The sequence below is a fragment of the Balaenoptera ricei genome, chromosome 6 (genome assembly GCF_028023285.1).
Source record: "Balaenoptera ricei isolate mBalRic1 chromosome 6, mBalRic1.hap2, whole genome shotgun sequence".
NCBI lineage: Eukaryota > Metazoa > Chordata > Mammalia > Artiodactyla > Balaenopteridae > Balaenoptera > Balaenoptera ricei.
Window position 1 is genome coordinate 15,636,380 of NC_082644.1, and position 22,109 is coordinate 15,658,488.

At 45.7% G+C, this 22,109-nt stretch overlaps 1 protein-coding gene across 7 annotated transcripts in view; it reads left to right on the forward strand.

Moving 5' to 3' along the window:
- The window catches only part of LOC132368206 (tumor necrosis factor receptor superfamily member 10A-like), a 45,278-nt gene extending 23,848 nt beyond the window's left edge, over positions 1 to 21,430 (forward strand). The window contains exons 1-10 of one of the 7 annotated variants that reach the window (XM_059926877.1): positions 7,619 to 7,907; positions 11,884 to 11,989; positions 13,106 to 13,219; positions 13,943 to 14,054; positions 14,880 to 14,953; positions 15,041 to 15,133; positions 15,675 to 15,706; positions 16,168 to 16,344; positions 18,141 to 18,216; positions 19,406 to 21,430. In XM_059926877.1, coding sequence (XP_059782860.1) covers positions 7,725 to 7,907; positions 11,884 to 11,989; positions 13,106 to 13,219; positions 13,943 to 14,054; positions 14,880 to 14,953; positions 15,041 to 15,133; positions 15,675 to 15,706; positions 16,168 to 16,344; positions 18,141 to 18,216; positions 19,406 to 19,719 — 1,281 coding nt within the window. In that variant the 5' untranslated portion in view covers positions 7,619 to 7,724 and the 3' untranslated portion in view covers positions 19,720 to 21,430. The other 6 variants (XM_059926875.1, XM_059926878.1, XM_059926879.1 and 3 more) reach the window with 6 other exon arrangements.
- The last annotated feature ends 679 nt before the right edge of the window (positions 21,431 to 22,109 follow it).

Consider the following 22,109-nt stretch of genomic DNA (forward strand, 5'->3'; position numbering starts at 1 on the left):
CTAAAGGAACTTCCTTAAGTGGGAAACACAAAAGAAGAAAAGCACCTACAAAAACAAAACCAAAACAATTAAGAAAATAGTAATAGGAACATACATATCGATAATTACCTTAAACGTGAATGGATTAAATGCTCCAACCAAAAGACACAGGCTCGCTCAACGGATACAAAAACAAGACCCATCTATATGCTGTCTACAAGAGACCCACTTCAGACCTGGGGACACATACAGACTGAAAGTGAGGGGATGGAAAAAGATATTCCATGCAAATGGAAATTTAAAAAACGCTGGAGTAGCAATACTCATATGAGATAAAATAGACTTTAAAATAAAGAATGTTACAAGAGACAAGGAAGGACAGTACATAATGATCAAGGGATCAATCCAAGAAGAAGATATAACAATTATAAATATATATGCACCCAACATAGGAGCACCTCAATACATAAGGCAACTGCTAACAGTTATAAAAGAGGAAATCGACAGTAACACAGTAATAGTGGGGGACTTGACCACCTCACTTACACCAATGGACAGATCATCCAGACAGAAAATTAATAAGGAAACACAAGCTTTAAATGACACAATAGACCAGAGAGATTTAATTGATATTTATAGGACATTCCATCCAAAAACAGCAGATTACACTTTCTTCTCAAGTGCGCATGGAACATTCTCCAAGATAGATCACATCACGGGTCACAAATCAAGCCTCAGTAAATTTAAAAAATTGAAATCATATCAAGCATCTTCTCTGACCACAATGCTATGAGATTAGAAATGAATTATAGGGGAAAAAAACGTAAAAAACACAAACACATGGAGGCTAAACAATACATTACTAAATAACCAAGAGATCACTGAAGAAATCAAAGAGGAAATCAAAAAATACCTAGAGAGAAATGACAATGAAAACACGACGATCCAAAACCTATGGGATGCAGCAAAAGCAGTTTTAAGAGGGAAGTTTATAGCTATACAAGCCTACCTCAGGAAACAAGAAAAATCTCAAATAAACAATCTAACGTTACACCTAAAGGAACTAGAGAAAGAAGAACAAACAAAACCCAAAGTTAGCAGAAGGAAAGAAATCATAAAGATCAGAGCAGAAATAAATGAAATAGAAACAAAGAAAACAATAGCAAGGATCAATAAAACTAAAAGCTGGCTCTTTGAGAAGATAAACAAAGTTGATAAGCCATTAGCCAGACTCATCAAGAAAAAGAGGGAGAGGACTCGAATCAATAAAATTAGAAATGAAAAAGGAGAAGTTACAACAGACACTGCAGAAATACAAAGCATCCTAAGAGACTGCTACAAGCAACTCTATACCAATAAAATGGACAACCTGGAAGAAATGAACAAATTCTTAGAAAGGTATAGCCTTCCAAAACTGAACCAGGAAGAAATAGAAAATAGGAACAGACCAATCTCAAGTAATGATATTGAAACTGTGATTAAAAATCTTCCAGCAAACAGAAGTCCAGGACCAGATGGCTTCCCAGGTGAATTCTATCAAACATTTAGAGAAGAGCTAACACCCATCCTTCTCAAACTCTTCCAAAAAATTGCAGAGGAAGGAACACTCCCAAACTCATTCTATGAGGCCACCATCACCCTGATACCAAAACCAGACAAAGATACTACAAAAAAAGAAAATTACAGACCAATATCACTGATGAATATAGATGCAAAAATCCTCACCAAAATACTAGCAAACAGAATCCAACAACACATTAAAAGGATCATACACCATGATCAAGTGGGATTTATCCCAGGGATGCAAGGATTCTTCAATATATGCAAATCAATCAATATGCTACACCATATTAACAAATTGAAGAATAAAAACCATATGATCATCTCAATAGATGTAGAAAAATCTTTTGACAAAATTCATCACCCATTAATGATAAAAACTCTCCAGAAAGTAGGCATAGAGGGAACCTGCTTCAACATAATAAAGGCCATATACGACAAACCCACAGCAAACATCCTTCTCAATGTTGAAAAAGTGAAAGCATTTCCTCTAAGATCAGGAACAAGACAAGGATGTCCACTCTCACCACTATTATTCAACATAGTTTTGGAAGTCCTAGCCATGGCAATCAGAGAAGAAAAAGAAATAAAAGGAATACAAATTGGAAAAGAAGAAGTAAAACTGTCACTGTCTGCAGATGACATGATACTACACATAGAGAATCCTAAAGATGCCACCAGAAAACTAGTAGACCTAATGAATGAATTTGGTAAAATTGCAGGATACAAAATTAATGCACAGAAATCTCTTGCATTCCTATACACTAATGATGAAAAATCTTAAAGAGAAATTAAGAAAACACTCCCATTTACCATCGCAACAAAAAGAATAAAATACCTAGGAATAAACGTACCTAGGGAGACAAAAGACCTGTATGCAGAAAACTATAAGACACTAATGAAAGAAATTAAAGATGATACCAACAGATGGAGAGACATACCATGTTCTTGGATTGGAAGAATCAATATTGTGAAAATGACTGTACTACCCAAAGCAATCTACAGATTCAATGCAATCCCTGTCAAATTACCAATGGCATTTTTTACAGAACTAAAACAAAAAATCTTGCAATTTGTATGGAGACACAAAAGACCCCGAATAGCCAAAGCCGTCTTGAGGGGAAAAAACGGAGCTGGAGGAATCAGACTCCCTGACTTCAGACTATACTACAAAGCTACAGTAATCAAGACAATATGGTACTGGCACAAAAACAGAAATATAGATCAATGGAACAGGATAGAAAGCCCAGAGATAAACCCATGCACCTGTGGTCAACTAATCTATGACAAAGGAGGCAAGGATATACAATGGAGAAAAGACAGTCTCTTCAATAAGTGGTGCTGGGAAAACTGGACAGCTACATGTAAAAGAATGAAATTAGAACACTCCCTAACACCGTACACAAAAATAAACTCAAAATGGATTAGAGACCTAAATGTAAGACCAGGCACTATAAAACTCTTAGAGGAAAACATAGGAAGAACACTCTTTGATGTAAATCACAGCAAGATATTTTTTGATCCACCTCCGAGAGTAATGGAAATAAAAACAAAAATAAACAAATGGGACCTAATGAAACTTAAAAGCTTTTGCACAGCAAAGGAAACCATAAACAAGACCAAAAGACAACCCTCAGAATGGGAGAAAATGTTTGCAAATGATTCATTGGACAAAGGATTAATCTCCAAAATATATGAACAGCTCATGCAGCTCAATATTAAAGAAACAAACACCGCAATCCAAAATTGGGCAGAAGACCTAAATAGACATTTCTCCAAAGAAGACATACAGATGGCCAGGAAGCACATGAAAAGCTGCTCAACATCACTAATTATTAGAGAGATTCAAATCAAAACTACAATGAGGTATCACCTCACACCTGTTAGAATTGGCATCATCAGCAAATCTACAAACAACAAATGCTGGAGAGGGTGTGGAGAAAAGGCAACCCTCTTGCACTGTTTGTGCAAATGTAAATTGATATAGCCACTATGGAGAACAGTATGGAGGTTCCTTAAAGAACTAAGAATAGAATTACCATATGATCCAGCAATCCCACTACTGGGCATATACCCAGAGAAAACCATAATTCAATACGACACATGCACCCCAATGTTCATCGCAGCAGTATTTACAATAGCCAGGACGTGGAAGCAACCTAAATGCCCATCGACAGATGAATGGATAAAGAAATAGTGGTACATATATACAATGGAATATTACTCAGCCCTAAAAAGGAACGAAATTGGGTTGTTTGTAGAGACGTGTATGGATATAGAGACTGTCATACAGAGTGAAGTAAGTCAGAAAGAGAAAAACAAATATCATATATTAACGCATATATGTGGAACCTAGAAAATGGTACAGATGAACCGGTTTGCACAGCAGAAATTGAGACACAGATGTAGAGAAAAAACTTATGGACACCAAGGGGGGAAAGCGGCGGGGGGTGGGGGTGGTGTGATGAATTGGGAGATTGGGATTGACATGTATACAGTGATGTGTATAAAATGGATGACTAATAAGAAAATTTAAAAATATATATATAAACATTAAATAAATAAGTAAATAAATAAAATAATCTTAAATTTGTATGGAACCACCAAAGACCCCGAATAGCTTAAACAGTCTTAAGAAAGAAGAACATAGCTAGAGGCATCCTGCTTCCTGATTTCAAACTATATTTCCAAGTTATTGTAATTAAACAGTATGGTATTGGCATAAAAACAGACACATCGATCAATGGACTAGAATAGAGAGCCCAGAAATAAACCCATGCATATATGGTCAATTAATTTATGCCAAGGGAGTCAAGAATATACAATGGGGAAAGGACTTCTGTTCAATAAATGGTGTTGGGAAAACTGGAAAGCCACATGCAAAAGAACGAAACTGGACCGCTATCTTACCCCATACACAAAAATTAACTCAAAATGGATTAAAGATTTGAACATAAGAACTGAAACCATAAGACTCCTAGAAAGAAAACGTAGGCAGTTAAATTCCTTGACATTGGTCCTGGCAATGATTTTTTGAATCTGACACCGAAAGCAAAAGCAACAAAAGCAAACATAAACAAGTGGGACTACATCAAACTAAAAAGCTTCTGCACAGCAAAGGAAACCATCAACTAAACAAAAAGGCAACATACTGAATGGGAGAAAATGTTTGCAAACCATATATCTGAAAAAGGGCTAATATCCAAAATATATAAGCAACTCATACAACTCAATAAGAAAAACCAAACGATCCAATTAAAAAATTGGCAGAAGATCTGAACAGATATTTTTCCAGAGAAGACATACAGATGGCCAACAGGTACATGAAAAGATGTTTAATATCACTAATCATCAGGGAAATGCAAATCAAAACCACAATGAGATATCACCTCAAATTTGTTAGAATGGCTATTATCAGAAAAACCCAGGAAATAACAAGTATTGGTGAGGCAGCAGAGAAAAGGGAGCCCTTGTGCACTCTTGGTAGGATGGTAAATTGGTGCAGCCCCTATGAAAAATTATGGAGGTTCCTCAGAACATTAAAAATAAAACTACCATATGATCCAGCAATTCTACTTCTGGGTATTTATCTGAAAAAAATGAAAACACTAACTGGAAAAGATATCTGCACACCCATGTTCATAGCAGCGTTATTTACAATAGCCAAGATATGGAAACAACCTAAGTGTCCATCAATAGATGAATGGATAAAGAAATTGTGGCATATATATATATATATATATGTGTGTGTGTATATATATATATATATATATATATATATATATATATATATACACACACACACACACACACACACACATACACACAATGGACTATTATTCAACCATAAAAAGAATGAAATCCTGCCATTTGTGAAAACATGGATGGGCCTTGAGGGCATTATCCTAAGTGAAATAAACCAGACAGAGAAAGAGAATACAATATAATCTTTCTTACATATAAAATCTTTTTAAAAAAAAGCACAAAACCCAAAAAAACCCCAAATCAAGTTCACAAATACAGAGAACAGATTGATGGTTGCCTGGGGTGGCGGGGGAGGCGGTTGGAGGGGTGGAGAAATGGGTGAAAAGCATCAAAAGGCAACAAGTAAAGAAAAAAGAACTGTATACAAGCGGAGAGTTAAGAGACTCAGAGACAGCTCCATGACTGTGGGCTTTAGCACAGGGGCTGGGGCGGATTTCCCCTGGCTGTTTCGAATGTCTCTTGCTTCCTCTTGGTTCTCAGTGACATGGTAGGTGACGAGGCTGGGGGTACCCAAGACCTCCACCAGCCTGAGTCATCAATTCCATCCAATCTGCCTTGGGTTCTCTCTGGCAGCTCCCCTCCCCAGGACCAGCTTAGACTCCCCCTCCTCTAGTTGGACTGTTAATAGAAGACCTGCCTCAGGCCACCGGCGTCAAGGGGCAGTGTGTAAAATATTTTTTAAATGTTTTTAATTAAAAAAAACCTTTCCTCAAGTCACACAGGGATTTATTGACTCAGGGATGATTAGAACCCAGAGGTCTCCAGTGGACATGTTGGTATTCTGGTCTGCAATTAAAAAAAAGAAAAAAAAAATCCAATATAGGGTCTGGTTGGGGGCATTGCTGTGACAAACAGCAAATACAAAAGCACTTCCCTACCAGGCTTCTGGGCCCTCACCAGGCTTCTGAGGGGGCAGCTTCCAGAACACCTCCCAGTTGTGGTCCCCCCCCCCCACTTCACCCCACCACTACCACCGTGCAGCACAGGACAGGGACCCTTGTTCCCAATCTGCAACATCCTAATAGGAAGTAGGCCTGTGGAGCAAAATGATGAAGGAAAGAAAGGAAAGGCATAGAGGGAAGAGGAGGATGACTTACTCTGCTTTGAACCAGGCTCACCGTGAATAGATGATTCCTTTCAGTGGAAGAGGTTTTCATAATAAAGGTTCCTTTCTCTATATTTTGCATCATTATATCTGAAAGGTGCCATAACAGACTTTGATGGAACTTTTTTTTAACAAAGTATTTCTACCTGCATTGTGTCATAAATGCTCACACCCCTCTAGGATAGAGAGCCCAGCACCAGTGAAGAATGGGGGACAGACTCGGGCTTGGGAACAGCACCATGGAGTCCATGGCAAGAGCCCACAGATATCAGAGGCCCAACCCAGACACTGGAGGGTGAGAGAGAGGGTAGAGGAAGGTGCTGGGAATCCTGAGGGGGTATTCACCAGGGTCCAAATGTTCTATCAGGTAGAACTTCAGGTTTATAAAACAAACGTGACGAAAGTAAATTTATACAGACATGCTAATGATAATTAAGGTCCTTAAAAAGTAGAGTTCGCAACAGGAAAATATAGTGTGTATCCTTTGCCTTTAAATAAATACGTATTTGTAGTTCGATAGTAAATTGATCATTAACATTAATTACGTGAATAGGCCCAGGGCAAAAAATCCCACCAGGTCTGTCTCATTCTCTAAGCACTTAAATCTCAGAAAGTGCAAGTGAGTCTGGCAGTCTACTGATTTTTCTAACAATTCACGGTTTCTTAGTTCACACCCCTACAATACGTGCAGGGCACTCACTCTGTGCCAAGCGGGGCTGGAGGCGCTCCGCAGACTCTCGGGGTGTCTCCTTCTTGGGAGTCCCTGTTCTCTGGCCTCCTTGGGGCCCTGGTCAATGGAGGGGGGGCGGGGAGGAGCAGAAGCTGAGAGTGGGCAGAAGGCGGTAGTCAGAAGACAGGTGGTTCAGGGTTTATGAACGGGTGGGGCATTTGCCCTGCAAAGGGGCAGGGTCAGGACCCCACTTGAACGCAGATTCTGAATCTCACAGCCCGGATCACAACAGAGCATGTGGGAGGTGCCCTGTCCCCACCTCCCAAAGGCACAGACCGGACCCTTGATGAAAAACCGCATCCCCGGGCATCAGCCGCCAAAGCAGGCAGTTTCCTCTTTGAAACAGAGGTGCCCTCCAGGTCGCTGGGCTCCTCTCCTGAGCCACACGCGATTGGCTAGAAGTGGTGAATGTTTACGTCAACTCGACGGAAGGCGTAGCTCATTCGCCCCCGCGGATGGCGCAACCCCAGGACAGGGTATAAAGCTAGGGTCTGGCTGAGTCATTAGACCGTAGAGCCCTGCCCCGCGCACTGCGCAGGCGGCAGGGACGATCCAGCGCCCCACGAAAGACACTGTTGCTTCCTGATGGCTCTGCCGGCTGTCACCCCGCGGCGGCTGGGACAGCGAGCGCCCCGCGACAGCACGGGGCAGCTGGGACAGAGCACACAGGCCGCCTCGAGCACCCGGGCAGGGCGCGCCCCCGGTCCCAGGCCTCGGCTGCGGGGCGCCTTGGTTCTCATCTTCGTCGTCCCGGGTGTCCTTCTGTCGGTGAGTCCCCGCCGGGAGTCGCGCCAGGTGGCGCGCTCCATGGCCGGGAAAGGACGGGGGGGAGGGGGGCGGGACACGGCTGGGCATGTCCCGGCAGGACCCTCCCTGGCGAAGTCCAAGTACAGGGGGTGAGGGGGTGGCGGGGTGCGGATCCGGGGCTGGCAGCATCTACCTGCGGCCCCGAAGGAGAAGAGCCCGCTCTCCGCCTCCGGGTCCTTGGAGGGTCTGGCCTCCAGATTGGTCCCAGGCGAGCATCAGCGAGTGACAGACAGATCGCCTTTTCTTTCTCTTCCCCTTTCCTTCCTCCGATCCTCCTCACTCTTTCTAACTTTCTCTCTTTCTCTCTTTTTATTTTGCACTACGTTTAACTTTTTTAAAAAAATTTATTTATTTTATCTATTTATTTTTTTGTCTGTGTTGGGTCTTTGCCGCTGGGCGCGGGCCCTCTCTAGTTGCGGCGAGCGGGGGCCACCCTCCTCCGCGGTGAGCGGGGATCTCATTGCGGTGGCTTCTCTTGTTGCGGAGCACGGGCTCCAGGCGCGCGGGCTTCAGTAGTTGTGGCACGTGGGCTCAGTAGCTGTGGCTCGCGGGCTCTAGAGCACAGGCTCAGTAGTTGTGGCGCACGGGCTTCGTTGCTCCGCGGCATGTGGGATCCTCCCGGACCAGGGCTCGAACCCGCGTCCCCCCGCATTGGCGGGCGGACTCCCAAGCACTGCGCCACCAAGGAAGACCACGTTTAACTTTTAAAACGTGTCCTTTGTAAATCGATTAACCGTGTAGGCCCCCGCCTTCCCCCACCACTGCCTTAAGCACCTTTGAATTTCCTTTTCCCTGAAAGGGGAGCAACCTTTAACGTTGCTTCCTGTTTGTTGCAATTTGTGGGTGCTGTGTAGAAACCATCAATCAACTCACCATTGGGACCAGATTCTCACCACTTCTTTAGGAGGCGAGCTAGAGGCTCTGGGTGTGATTTACCACTATCGGTGTGCATCCTAAAGAAACTCACTATGGAAAAAAATGTGCCTACTTCCACTGCTTTCTCAGATTGTTTGAGGCTCTTTTCAAAGTTTCTTATACGTTCACAGGAAAAAAAAAAAAATTAAGGGCCTAACGAGGTTACAGGAATCATGAAAATGTGTACTTTTCATTGTACAAATTAGTACTAAAAATCAGAAAAGAAATAACGTTTTGTATTCACAAAAAAATATAGAATTAGTTTTTAAAATATCAGTTTGTCATAGGTGGGACTCATGTTGAACACTGCCTGATGAATGGCTCTGGGCGCCTGTAGGCACTGTCAAGTATCCGTGTAGCCATGTGCATTGTCTGTTAGGTAACTCCTTAGAAGTAGAATTGCTGTCAGCAGGTTAGATAATTTTACACTTTTGTTTAGATAAGGATAAACTGGCCTCCAGAAGAAGGCTGGACCATTTTACCTCACACCCAAGAGTCCACAAGTGTGCCTGTTTCCCTACACCTTTGCCACACTAAACCACACGTTAATTCTTTGCTAGTCTAAGAGGTAAAAATGGGGCACCCCAGTGCTGTGGTTTTGATTCCTCAGTGCCAGTAGAGATTTTCAAGGATCCATGAGATTTCTGAGACTGGGAGTGGATGACCAGGAGACCCCAGATCAGGCAGCAGGTGGGGGGGGGGGGGGGGAGGCGGCAAAAATACAAACAGTAAAAGAACTGACAAAAATCTTACACAAATTCTTTCAGACAACTTAAAAGTTCTTCAGTAGTTTCTAAGCCCAGCATAACCTTAATAGTGAAACCTGACAAAAACATTTGAAAGGAAGAAAAATATTAATACCTTTCAATATCCTTCGTAAAAACAGAGGCAAAATTCCTTAACAAAACAAATAGTAAACTAAATTCAGCAATTTTTAAAGAAGAAAACATGCCATGACCAAGTGGGGTTAATCACAGGAATAACATCTGAAAATGAATCAGTGTTTTTCACTATGCTAACACCATGAAGGAGAAAATCTATATGAACAGCTTAACAGATGCAGAAAAAGCATTCGACAACACTTAACCTCCCTGTCATGATAAAACCTCTCATTATATCAGGGCAGAAGAGACCTTCCTCCATCTGATGAAGGCCACTTCCTCTTGGAGTCACATAGGAGATTAGGATAACCTAGAAAGGGGTGTGAAGGAATGTTCTGTAGTAATGCTAATTTCCGGGATCTAGATAGAGGGTCTGGGTTTCCCAAGTGTATGCATTTTAAAAAACCATTTGAATGGTACCCTTAAGAATTGTGCATTTCCTTCTTTGTAAATCTTAACACTGAAAAAAAACTGCAAAGAAATATGGAGCTCAAGTTACTGACATAATGCTGAAGTATTGAGTTGCAGACATGTGAATTTCATCATAAAAATAAGACACTTAGGAGAATGGACAGAGGGATGGATAAAGAAAGAAATATGGGGCTTCCCTGGTGGCGCAGTGGTTAAGAATCTGCCTGCCAATGCAGGGGACACGGGTTCAAGCCCTGGTCCGGGAAGATCCCACAAGCCGTGAAGCAGCTAAGCCCGTGCGCCACAACTACTGAGCCTGCGCTCTAGAGCCCGCGAGTCACAACTAGAGAAAGCCCGCGTGCAGCAACGAAGACCCAACGCAGCCAAAAATAAATAAAAATTAAATAAATTAATTTAAAAAAAGAAAGAAATATGTGATAAGGCATATATAGCAAAATATTAGTTACAGAATCTAGGTGGTGAGTATATGAGAGTTTACCGTACAGATCTTTAAACTTTGTTGGATGCATGAAAATGTTCATCATAAAACATTGAGGGAGAGAGCCTGTGAGAGGAGAACCAGGAAAGAGAGGGGGGAATAGGACTGTGAAGGCAGGGAAAGGAGATTCTACCAACCTGTGGGGACTCGGAGGAGGCCCAGCCTGGGGAAGGGACGACTTAGAGGACATATGTGGGCTTAGCTGTCCCCAAATACTTGACAGGCTTTTCTGTGGAAGAGAGCTGCATTTTATGTTGTTTAGATCCAGGCAGTTGAACTGGGCTCAACATAAGCTGTTTCCATTGTAACTTTGTTTTTCTTTCTTTCTTTCTTTTTTCCTTAATTTCACTTTCTCTTTTGTCACTCCCAGGTTAAAGAAAAGTTGCAAAGACTATACAAACCCCCCCCCCCCTTTTTCTTGTACCATGTGAAAAATAGCTGCTGACATGCTAGATCCCATGACCGAATACTTGAATGTATATTTCCTACAAATGAGGACATGCTCCCCCAAAACTACAGCACAGCCTTCAGCATCAGAACACTAACATCAACACGTTAATCCTCATCAGATCCGCAGACTCCATTCAGATTTTTTCGACTGGCCCCGTTGTGTCATTGTTAGCACGGAGACTCATCTCAAAACCCTGTATTGCTGTTTCTTCTTCCTCTGTGTGACTCATTATGTGGAACTCTAACAGCTTCCTTTCCAGGACAGCTTGTCCGGTTAAAGCCAAAAGTTCATGACTCAACTGTGATTCTGTATCCTGCTTTTGAAAAAGTGTGTGCATAGTATAAGACTCATTTGTGGAAATGTGTGTGTGCGCGCACGTACACGCATGGGAGAAAGAAAGAGAGAGAGCCTGAGAGTATTACACATATGGTCAAATAGAAGAAGTAAAGACACAAAATAATGGATGTTTTCTCTAACTGAGGGGATCCCTGTGGTTTCTGTATTCTTTTAAAAAATTTTTTCCTTGCCCATACTTTCCGGAATAAACATATTTTATTTTATTATAAGAGAAAGGAATACCAGGAAAAAAATTTAAGTGTAAGTTACTTGGTAGCACAAAAGGCCAGAGGACAGACATGAAAAGAATGAGAGTTTATAGCTGGAAGAAAGGCCCCAGTTCTGTTTCGTTTTGCAGGCTGTGGTCAAGGGACTGTGGGATGCATCCTGGGAGGGATGAGAGTCTGGAAGCCACTCATGCCCGTCCCTGCTTTGTCTCCACAGACTGCGGCTGCTTCAGCCATGCACATAAGGCAGGAAAAATTTCACCAGCAATTAGCTGCCCCACAGAGATGGAATCGCAGCCTCTCAGAGAAGTTGTGTCCACCAGGTACATTCTAAGACTGATCTCCAGCCCTTACCCCACCCTTGTCTCCAAGTCCTTCTGGTCTTCTGATTCCTGCAGTTCCTGGTTCTTATTCCGCAGGCATTTACTGGAAGTCTTCCATGTGCCAGGCGCTGTGCCAGTGGAGGGCACGAGGCCCCCGCCCTCCTGGAACCCTCCTCCTAGGATGGTACCCAGACAGATGGACAAATGTGACAGAGAGATGAGATAGCAACCGTGAGGATAATTGAGTGATGGGTGGGACAGAGTCGGGGTTGGTGAGGCCTCCTGGGGATGGTGACTTTGGTGCAGAGAGCCAGGTAGAGCTCCTGAGGGGGCCCCCGGGAACTGTCACCCCAAGGGGCAGGGCTGGGCTTCTTTGAGCAAAGCTAGGGGGCAGCTGGGGTGAGTGGAAGGTGGAGAGGTCACCGGGACAGGTGGGAGGAGGCCACAGACCCTGAACACTGTGAAGGGAGCATGAGTTTTATTTTTTTAGTGAGGTATTAAAGTAAGTAAAAATCTCACTGTTTTATATTGATACATGTTGAAATGATACTATGTTGGATATTGCCTCTTTCTTTTTACTCTTTTTTTTTTTTTTAATATACAAGTGACTTGGATTTTTTTTTTTTTGGCTATATTGGGTCTTTGTTTCTGTACGAGGGCTTTCTCTAGTTGCGGCAAGCGGGGGCCACTCTTCATCGCGGTGCGCGGGCCTCTCTTTTTGCGGAGCACAGGTTCCAGACGCACAGGCTCAGTAATTGTGGCTTACGGGCCTAGTTGCTCTGTGGCATGTGGGATCCTCCCAGACCAGGGCTCGAACCCGTGTCCTCTGCATTAGCAGGCAGATTCTCAACCACTGCGCCACCAGGGAAGCCCTTTCTTTTTCCTCTTTAGTGTGCCAACTATGAATGTGACTTTTATGTGTGGCTAGTAATATACTCCTGTTGGCAGTACTGGTCTAAGGTGTGTGGTAGATGTAGAATCAAAAGATTAAAGCCAGGTCAAGGAGAGTTCCCCGTGTGGATTCCACTGATGGCCGAAAGAGGCAGCCCTGTCCACACTGCCAGCCTCTGGGAATCCTGTGGGGATTTACTCACCAGCTTTTCCCTTCCTTCCCAGGGTTCTATATGGAGGAAGCCAGTGGAGATTGTACACCGTGCACGGATAAGGTGGATTACACCAATTATTCAAACACCCTCTCTTCTTGCTTACTCTGTAGGATTTGCAAATCAGGTACAGAACATGTCCCCATACCTACAGTTGGGTGATGAGATGGGATTTGAATGGAACGGGGAGTCAGAAACCTGATTTCCAGCTCAGCTAGGTCTTCATTCTACCCTGTCTTAGGTCAGTAAAATAAATGAAAACAGAAATTATTTGTATTACGTATGCCACCTGGTAGGGAAGTCTTTCAGAACATCAGTTGGAAGGAGGGGAGTAATGTGTCCCTTGACGGAGGGGCTGGTTAGTGACAACACGGGAGGCCTGGGTGAGTGGGACAGGGCTGGGTTTGAGCTGTGTGGCGAGTCTGGTTCTGGGCCAGGCCCCTGTGAGCCCTGTGACTTCTGCTCCGGGATCTCAGCCTCTCTCAGCCTTCATGACCAGCAGGGCCAGGTGTTGGGAAGTCACCCAAGCGTTCCTCTCCATCCAGAGTGTCTCATATTACACCCCGCCCCACCCCACCCCGGCTCTTGCTCCTGATTTGTGATCTAAAACCTTTTTCTTCCCAATCCTGATGTAATCTGTAATGACGCATGGTCCCTTTTATATGCCTCTATTGGTGACACGTGAACAGTGGCCGTCCTTTGGATAGTCTGTGTGTGTTGCTGCAGAAAATGGCCCCCAAATTACTTCCTGAACTGAGTAGAACTGAGTGGGTGGGGATCTGGGTGGTGAAGAATGGTTGAGAGACACGTGAGGGAAACACACCCCCAAAACCTTATCTTTGGCCTCCAGGGGAAGAAGAGAAAAGTCCGTGCACCTCAACCAAGGACACTGAGTGTCAGTGCAAACCTGGCACTTTCCGTAGAGAAGATGCACCTGAATTCTGCTACAAGTGCAGCACCCGGTGAGACATGGGAGCCTAGGGGGCTCCCAACCCACAGAGACCCCCCAGTTTCCTTGTACCCCTTTCTCCGGTTTCCATGCAGCCCCTCCTACCTCCTCAGGGCTCCCTTGTGCCTGTGGGGTCTCCTGAGCATGCAGCAGCCCCTCCTCATGCCTCTGTGTGTCCTTCCCCAGGGCCCCCTTCCCACACCTCCCCAGAAGGAGCCTAGAAAGGCAAGTGTCTACCACAGACAAAAGTCATAATGAGGCCATATGTGTGCTCCTTCAAGCTTCCCATAAAACCCGAGCCAACTCAGCTGGCCTCACATCCAGCCCTTGTTCCCCAATAAGATCTGAATCTTTCCTATTTGGGGATTTAGGGGCCAATAGTAATTAGCTCTTCTCTGATGCTCCAGTGCTGGCTGCGATTGGTAGGAAGAGTCAACAGGTGGAGGACAAGAGGGTCCTTGTGTTAAAGCTTGACTGGAGGATGAGGCTTGGCTTGTGCCCAAACCCTTCTGACCCTTGACTTGGATGAGATGCCCCTTCACTCAGGCTTCCCCTGCAGCCCAGGGAGGCCAGTGCAGGCCTTGCAGAGAAGGCCCAGCTCCTTAAGGGGCAGCTCTGAACACTCAGCAGGAGCCCTGGGGGCTGGAGTGCACAAGCCCAGATCCTTCTCCCCCGACAAGGGGGAGTGAAGGGACCCAGCCCTGCAGAGAGTAGGAGCCCGTCCTTCCTCCACTGTCTTGTCAGGGAACACTGGGTGAGAGATTGTTCCCTCTTTCTCCTCATCCGGCCAGCTTTCCCTGACGGATCCCCTCCATGTCCTCCCTGTGTCTGTACCCAGGTGCCCTGATGGGATGGTCGTGGCCACGCCCTGTAGCCCCTTCAGTGACCTCAAATGTGTGGACCGAAAATCAGGTACCCAGGCCAGTGCGGAGGCCCTGGTTCCTGGAAAGACAGTGACCATGAGCCGGAGACTGCCCACCACTCCCTCTCCCTCCTCAGGCGCTTCACAGCTGGTGATCGGAAGTGTAGCTGCCGGTGTCCTCCTGCTGCTGGTGCTGATCGCATATGTTTTCCGGAGGTTCTTCATTCGAAGTGAGGTTCTGGGAGGGAAGGGGAGGCGCTGGCCCCCCTCCGTCTCCCCACTCCTCCGGTTCCTCCTGGCCCGGCTCTGATCTTGTTCCCCGGGATCCCCCTCCACCTCCCACCTCACCTGCTCCTACGAAGCCAGGATCACATCAGTCTCCCATCTCAGCTGACGGTCCTCTCTTCCCCCTGGCCAAGTCTGGTGTAGCGGGGGGCAGGGTCAGTTCTTAATGTCTTCAGGACCCCCAGCCGGGGCAGAGAGGTGGTCAGCGCCTTGACTGGGTGACAAGAGTCAGGAGGAGAGGGTCGTTCAGCAGAACCCCACAGAGATTTTACATGGGTTTCATTTTATTTCATTTTCCCCCTTCTCTTCTCCCTCCCCGAGGGTTCTCCAGACTTGGAATGGCCCGCTCCCTGTCACCAGGCCCGGGGCTCCTTGTTCAGTGTCTGAGTCCCCAGCCCACACCCCGTCCCTGGCACTGTCCCTGGGGAGGGAGGTGCTGCAAGAGGGCCCTCCGCACTGCTCAGGTGGATGCGTCTTCTCTTCTAGGTCGTGGTGTGGACCCTAAGTGCATGGACAAAGTGAGTTGGTTTCTCCAGGACCTGGTGGCATCAGGCCCTCAGTAACTGCTTGGCCCTGGGTGGACACGGTCCCCAGTTTGTCCTATACTGTTGTCCCTGGCTCTCTCAAGTGGCCTAGGAGCTCTGGGCTGACTGTAGGAGAGCAACTGGCCTGTTGAGAGCAGCCCTAAGGCTGGTTGGCAGTGCTAAACCTGTCCCTCTTACTGCTTGTGAGGCGCCCTCACCCCATAACCCTGGATGCACCCTGGGGCATGGAGGGTGTCAGGAAGGGGTGCTGAACCCCCCTTAGCACAGCACTAGGGTCCTGGTGCCATCAGCAGGGCCCTGGATGTGCTGAGTCTGTACCCACCTGGGGGGCACAGCATGGGAGTAGGTGGGGAGGCAAAACCCACAATGTCCCCCGCAGACACTACACGGATCTGTGGGTATGGACTCCTGAGTCAGTTCTTTGCCTTCCCAAGGTCCTCTTCTGGCGCTCACATCCCTTAAGAGGTCCTGGGGCTCTGGACAATGCCCACAACAACATGCTGATCAACAGAGATTCGCTGACTGATCTGGTCCCTGAGCAGGAGGTAGAAGAGCAGGTGAAGCCGACAGATGTCACGGCCCAGTCCCAGGGGGAAGCAAAGCGTCTGCTGGTGAGTGTGGTGCCCTGGCCCTTCTGCTTGCCCAGGTCTGCGGTAGAAACAGGGAAAGGCCGATGCTGGTCAGGTCTCCAGTCCCATGGGGAAGTGGTGATGGAGGGAGATCATGGTCATGGAGGGGAAGGGAGCCCACCCCCTGCTATGGTCGACTGGCAGCTCTTATGCTACTTATCATCTGCCCTGGTGTCTAGAATAGCCAGAGTCGTCACTCCCATGATTGTTCAGTGATGGAATTAAAGCTACATGATATTTTTCTGTGTGATTGTTACATGCTTTTAAGCCATTCCTCATCACGTTAGGAATTTCACATTTATTTCAAAATTATTATTAAATTGAACCTATTTGAAAATTAGTATTTGTCTCAATGAATAGACATGTTTGTGGGGTGGCTTCCTAGTAGAAGTAAACTCTCTTAACGTATTTTTCACTGTACACACACACACACACAGACGTTTGGGGTCATATCATTTCAATAGTTTTGATATGACATTATTATATTTCTTTTTTGGTAACAAGCAAAAAACTGACTTAAACTTGTATTTTTTTTGTTTTGATTATTTTCACATGATTGTTGTCTTGTCTGTTACGAGTCTTTCTAAGCAGACATGTTCTTGTGCCCATGAGTACATGCATGTGTGTTTTTTCATTTGGTTTAGTATTTTAATGTGCAGAATTTTATATATTAAGTAATTAAATCTATCGATACATTTATTTTTCATTGCTCAGAGCTTTTAAAGTCCTTCATCAAACAGAAGATAAGATAAAATTCTCTAATTTCTTAGGTAGGCTTTTTTTAAATGATGTGATTGGTAGCATAGAGCTTATAAGCTAAATGGAGGAACTTCCCTGGTGGCGCAGTGGTTAAGAATCCGCCTGCCAATGCAGGGGACACGGGTTCGAGCCCTAGTCCGGGAAGATCCCACATGCCGCGGAGCAACTAAGCCCGAGCGCCACAACTACTGAGCCTGCACTCTAGAGCCCATGAGCCACAACTACTGAGCCCGCATGCCACAACTACTGAAGCCCGCACACTTAGAGCCTGTGCTCCGCAACAAGAGAAGCCACCGCAATGGGAAGCCCACACACCACCACAAAGAGTAGCCCCGGCTCGCAGCAGCTGGAGAAAGCCCGCATGCAGCAATGAAGACCCAATACAGCCAAAAATAAATAAATAAAATTTAAAAAAAAAAAAGCTAAATGGAATTTATTTTGTGATAAATAAGACATGAGGAACTCCCTGAATAGTTCTGAGTTACCATCTCATTCCTTATGCTCGATTTAGCCGCTGATTTTTTGAGTATTACCTTAATTTATAAATTAATCTAGGAAGAACTGAGATCTTTTAAATATTCTGTATTTTTCTTATGAAGAGAGGTAGCATTTTCAAGTCAAGTGTTTTATAATACCTCAACTAGATGTGTGTTTTTCTTTGGCAAATTTCTCCTATTTCTTGTTGAGGCTGTGTCTTTGTATTACAAGTGTTCTGTAACCTTATGAGTTTATCTGACTCGTAATTCTTTATATAATTTATTGTCTGCTACAATTTTTAACATTCATCCATCCATCCATTCACATTTAAGTATTTTCGCTAAACCATTAGAGTTTTGTAAGAATACAATCGTGTATCAAATAATGACTATTTTGTCTTCTCCCTTCAAATATCCTACATTGTGTTTTTGCTTCACTTATGGCTGCATATGCCAGAATTTCAGAACAATGTTTGCTGGGCTCAGTTCTGGAACCCAGGACCCCTGATTAAGACCAAGGCTGTTCTCCACTGTGTTTTACAGGAACCAGCAGGAGCTGAAGGGTCTCACACGAGAGGAAGGCTGCTGGTTCCAGCAAACGGTGCAGACCCCACTGAAAGTGAGTGTTTTCCCCGGGCAGTGGAGCACGAGTGGAGGGAGGAGGGCCAGTGTCCTAACTGCTGTCCCCATAGCTGTTAGGGCAACTCAGAGCAGGCGATGGCTTGTCACTGGACCATCGGGACTCTACTTCCCTCTCTGCCCCCTCTTCTTCTCCCCACCCTGCACCCCTCTGTCCCCTAACAGTGTCCCCTAACACCTCCCTGTCCTTCCCTCCCCCCATCCTCCCTCCTCCCTTGCTGCTCAGGGCCAGGTTGGCCCACCCTGAGGCATCTAAGGGGCTGTGCCGTCCAGCAGGGCACCCACTGGCCGCAGGAGGCTGTGGAGCACCCGACCTGTGGCCAGCTCTGAAGAGCTGTGGTATCACTCGATACTGTACTGCAAAGACTTGGTAGGAAAAAGGACTGTAATATGTCTCATTAACAGTTTGTTGGATATTGATTACATGTTGAAAAGAAAATTTTTAGAATATATTGAGTTAGTACCATATTTTATGAAAATTAGTTATTACTTGTTACTTTTTACGTTTTTCAGTGTAGCTGTTAGAAAATACAAATTTGTGTTCGGTGCCCACCTTATGTACCTGTGGACGGTGGTGTGCACTGCATTTCACACACATCTCCTTGAATCCCCAGTACAGTCCCGGAGGTGGGTGGTGTTTGCTCCATTTTATGGGTTAAATTCTTGCTCCGAGTCTGTCCCCATCCAGCTCTGCCACAGCGTCAGTCAGCGAGGCCGAGCTGGGCGTGAGGCCAGAGACCTTCCTCCCTCCAGGCCCTCGCTCTGTCCCCAGTGCAGAGGTGGCAGCCGGGGGACCTCACTGTCGTGAGAACGGCAGGTGCCCTCCTCTGAGGTCTGTTGCACCGCTGTGTCCCGCCCTCTGTCTCCTACCACAGACTGCCTTCGCCCTCCATGACGTCCATCTCCCCTCCCTGGTGGGCCCTCATCCCCCCCTTAGGGCAGGACTCTCTGGTGACCTGGGCTCCCTGCAGTGCCTTGGGCACAGGTGAGGCCCATGCAGTGGGGCCTGATTCTCTGCTGATGGGAAGCATGTCAGGGGCGCAGAGCAGCAGGTTCACCAGCAGGGGGAGCTCCTGAGGTCCCACCCTGGGGTCTAGGCCTGATTGAGGGTCCTCTGCCCTTTCTGAAGCCTGTCCCAACTCTGTCTCTGTGACTTTCCCACAACTTAGACCTGAGGCTGTTCTTTGATGACTTTGCAACCATCGTGCCGTGTGACTCCTGGGATTCGCTCATGAGGAAGTTGGGCCTCACGCAAAATGAGATCCTTCTGGTCAGAGAAGGGGTCCGGGTCCCTCGGGATGCCTTGTATGAAATGCTAGAGGCCTGGGTCAGCAACAAGGGACGGGAGGCCTCAGTCAACACCCTGCTGGACGCCTTGGAAAAGCTGGGGCAAAGATTGGCAAAGCAGAATATTCAGGACCACCTACTGAACTCGGGAAAGTATGTCTATGAAGAGAGCAAAGAAGGCTCTGCTGTGTCCTGAGTGTTTGAGGACCTCAGTCTTTCAGTTGAAGACACTTTTTTATCCTAATAGACTTGCACTTTTTATTTGTATTTGTTATTTGTATTCGTCATTCATGTTGATATGTATGCATTTAATGATGTGTAACATAATACACATCGTTAAAGTGCAAACATATTGTGAATCTTACTACTTTTATGTTTATATATATATTTATATAAGTGAAGAAAGGAATTTTGGAACTCTAGTTTCTAGGATGTTTACATGGGTTACCTGGATGAGAGCTGGCAATCAAAAACAATTAGAAATACAAAAGGAGGAAATTCCCTGGCAGTTCAGTGGTTAGGACTCTGCGTTTTCACTGCTGAGGGCCCGGGTTCAATCCCTGGTCGGGGAAGTAAGATACCAAAAGCTGCGAGGCAAGAAAAACAAAACAACAACAACAAAAAGCACAAAAGAACAAAAACAAACACAAAACAACAACAACAACAAAAGCAAAAAAAAAAAAAAAAAAAAAAAAAAGGAAAGGAGAAAAAGCCCACTGTGGGGAGAGCACTGAGAGCATCTTCTCCCTCAAAGGAAGTTTGGTCACTTTTGGATGCCTGGTGACTTCTACAGGGCCCACTTTATACATGTCAATTTTATAGCTGTGTGAATATTTACATTTTTTATAGGTAGGAGTTTACAAGTGAGCAGAGAGTGAGAAGTGGCATCCGTGTGCAGCCCTGTATCTGGCGTCCGTGAACTGTGCTGTCATGCCTGGGCCTCCTCCTGCTTATCTGAATTGGCTATATAAAGGATCTCAGCAGCTTTGGAAGCTTTGGCCTTCTGCAGAAGAGACTCACACAAAAACACCAGTTCTTAAATACTGTGAGAATTGACCTAAAATGGCTGCTATATTAAGGTTTGGTCCTTTTATTGCTTTTTAAAAAAATCTTTCTTCCATTAAACCCTTCTGCATAGTGTTCCAACTGCTGCAGGATAATTTAATGGCGGAAACAATTCTCAGGGGTTTTTGGTCTATTCCATCTCAAAGCTTTGTGTGTTGTCTTCCCTAAGGTTGATGTGGCTAATGTGGCCAAAACTGGAATTGCCTGAAATTTAGGCACATCAGGATATAGCATGTGGAGTCCACTTGAGTTTACAGAAGGGCCGACCCCTGTGGTCTTGGTGCTATATGCCCCTGGCCCTGATGTCCCTCCCTTTCCTGGAAGTCAGGTGTTTCCTGCCTTTGCTGTTCCCTCTGTGCAGGACACTTTGCCTTCATCTTCAGAGGGAAATATAAATGAATTCTTGTCAATTAAGTGTTGGGTCACTTGTCCCTTTCTCAGAAGACTCCCTTGAGTGCCCATCTAAAGTATTAGCCTTGCCAGTGTTTGTCAGCTATATTCACTTGTTCACATGTTTATGGCGTGTTTTACCAATGAGAATCTTTAAGAAACACGAACTTGCATGCTATATTGCTTTATGCCAGTGCAAATATGATACTTGTGAAGTTTTACTTGAAAATTGGATGTCTGCTCAAGTCTCTTCTCAATGAGGGGACCCCTTCTTGAAGATTTTCTTAGAAACGTCAAACAATACAAGAAAGATCATTAGGTACAAAATACTCATGTGTTTATGAATTCGTGACCAAATTAAATATGCAATGTTATATTAAAAATTTTATAATTTTATATAAATATGCAATTTTATGAACTCGTGAACAAATTAAATATGCAATTTTATGTAATTTTATGTGTGCTTTTCTCCTCCATCCTCCTGTCCTCCTCTAGAACAGTGCTGAGTGACCCGGGTGCAGGGGTGTGTGTTCTTGCTGTGTGACCCGCTCCATCCTTCTCCCTTTTATGCCTCGGGCTCAAGCTCGCCCTGCATGGGTGTGTCTCCTGCTCTGACTCTGGATTTCCGGGCGCCGGGTTCCTGGGGGACTGGAATCCAGCCCCTCCTCCCTGCCTTCCCCTGGGAGAGGGACCCCCAGCCTGGCCCGGCTTCCCCACAGCCTCCCCAGGTGATGTCTCTGGGCCACACCTGGGCCTGCTGGGCTCTCTGGAGGTGCAGACCGGCTCTGACAGAGCCGCTGGGAAGAGGGGGTGGGGCCCTGCTTGCTGGGGTCATTCTGTGACCCCTCACCTGGGGGCCTCCTGCAGCTCCTGGGCCACCTTCCCTTTCTCTCCCCACTGGCCTTTCTGCATCCTCATCAGTGGGCCCAGTGGCTCAGCCCTGCAACCTCATGGAGCCCCAATTCCCTTCCCTTGGACCTTAGGGTCTGGCCTTCCCACCCACCTAGAGTTCCTGGGAGGCCCCGTGGTCCCACCCCTGTCCCCTTCCCCAGAGCGAAGGTGCTGGGTGCAGAGCTGCACACTCCCTTGGGCCCCCCTCTTGCCACTGCCCCTGCCTGTGAGTTATTACAT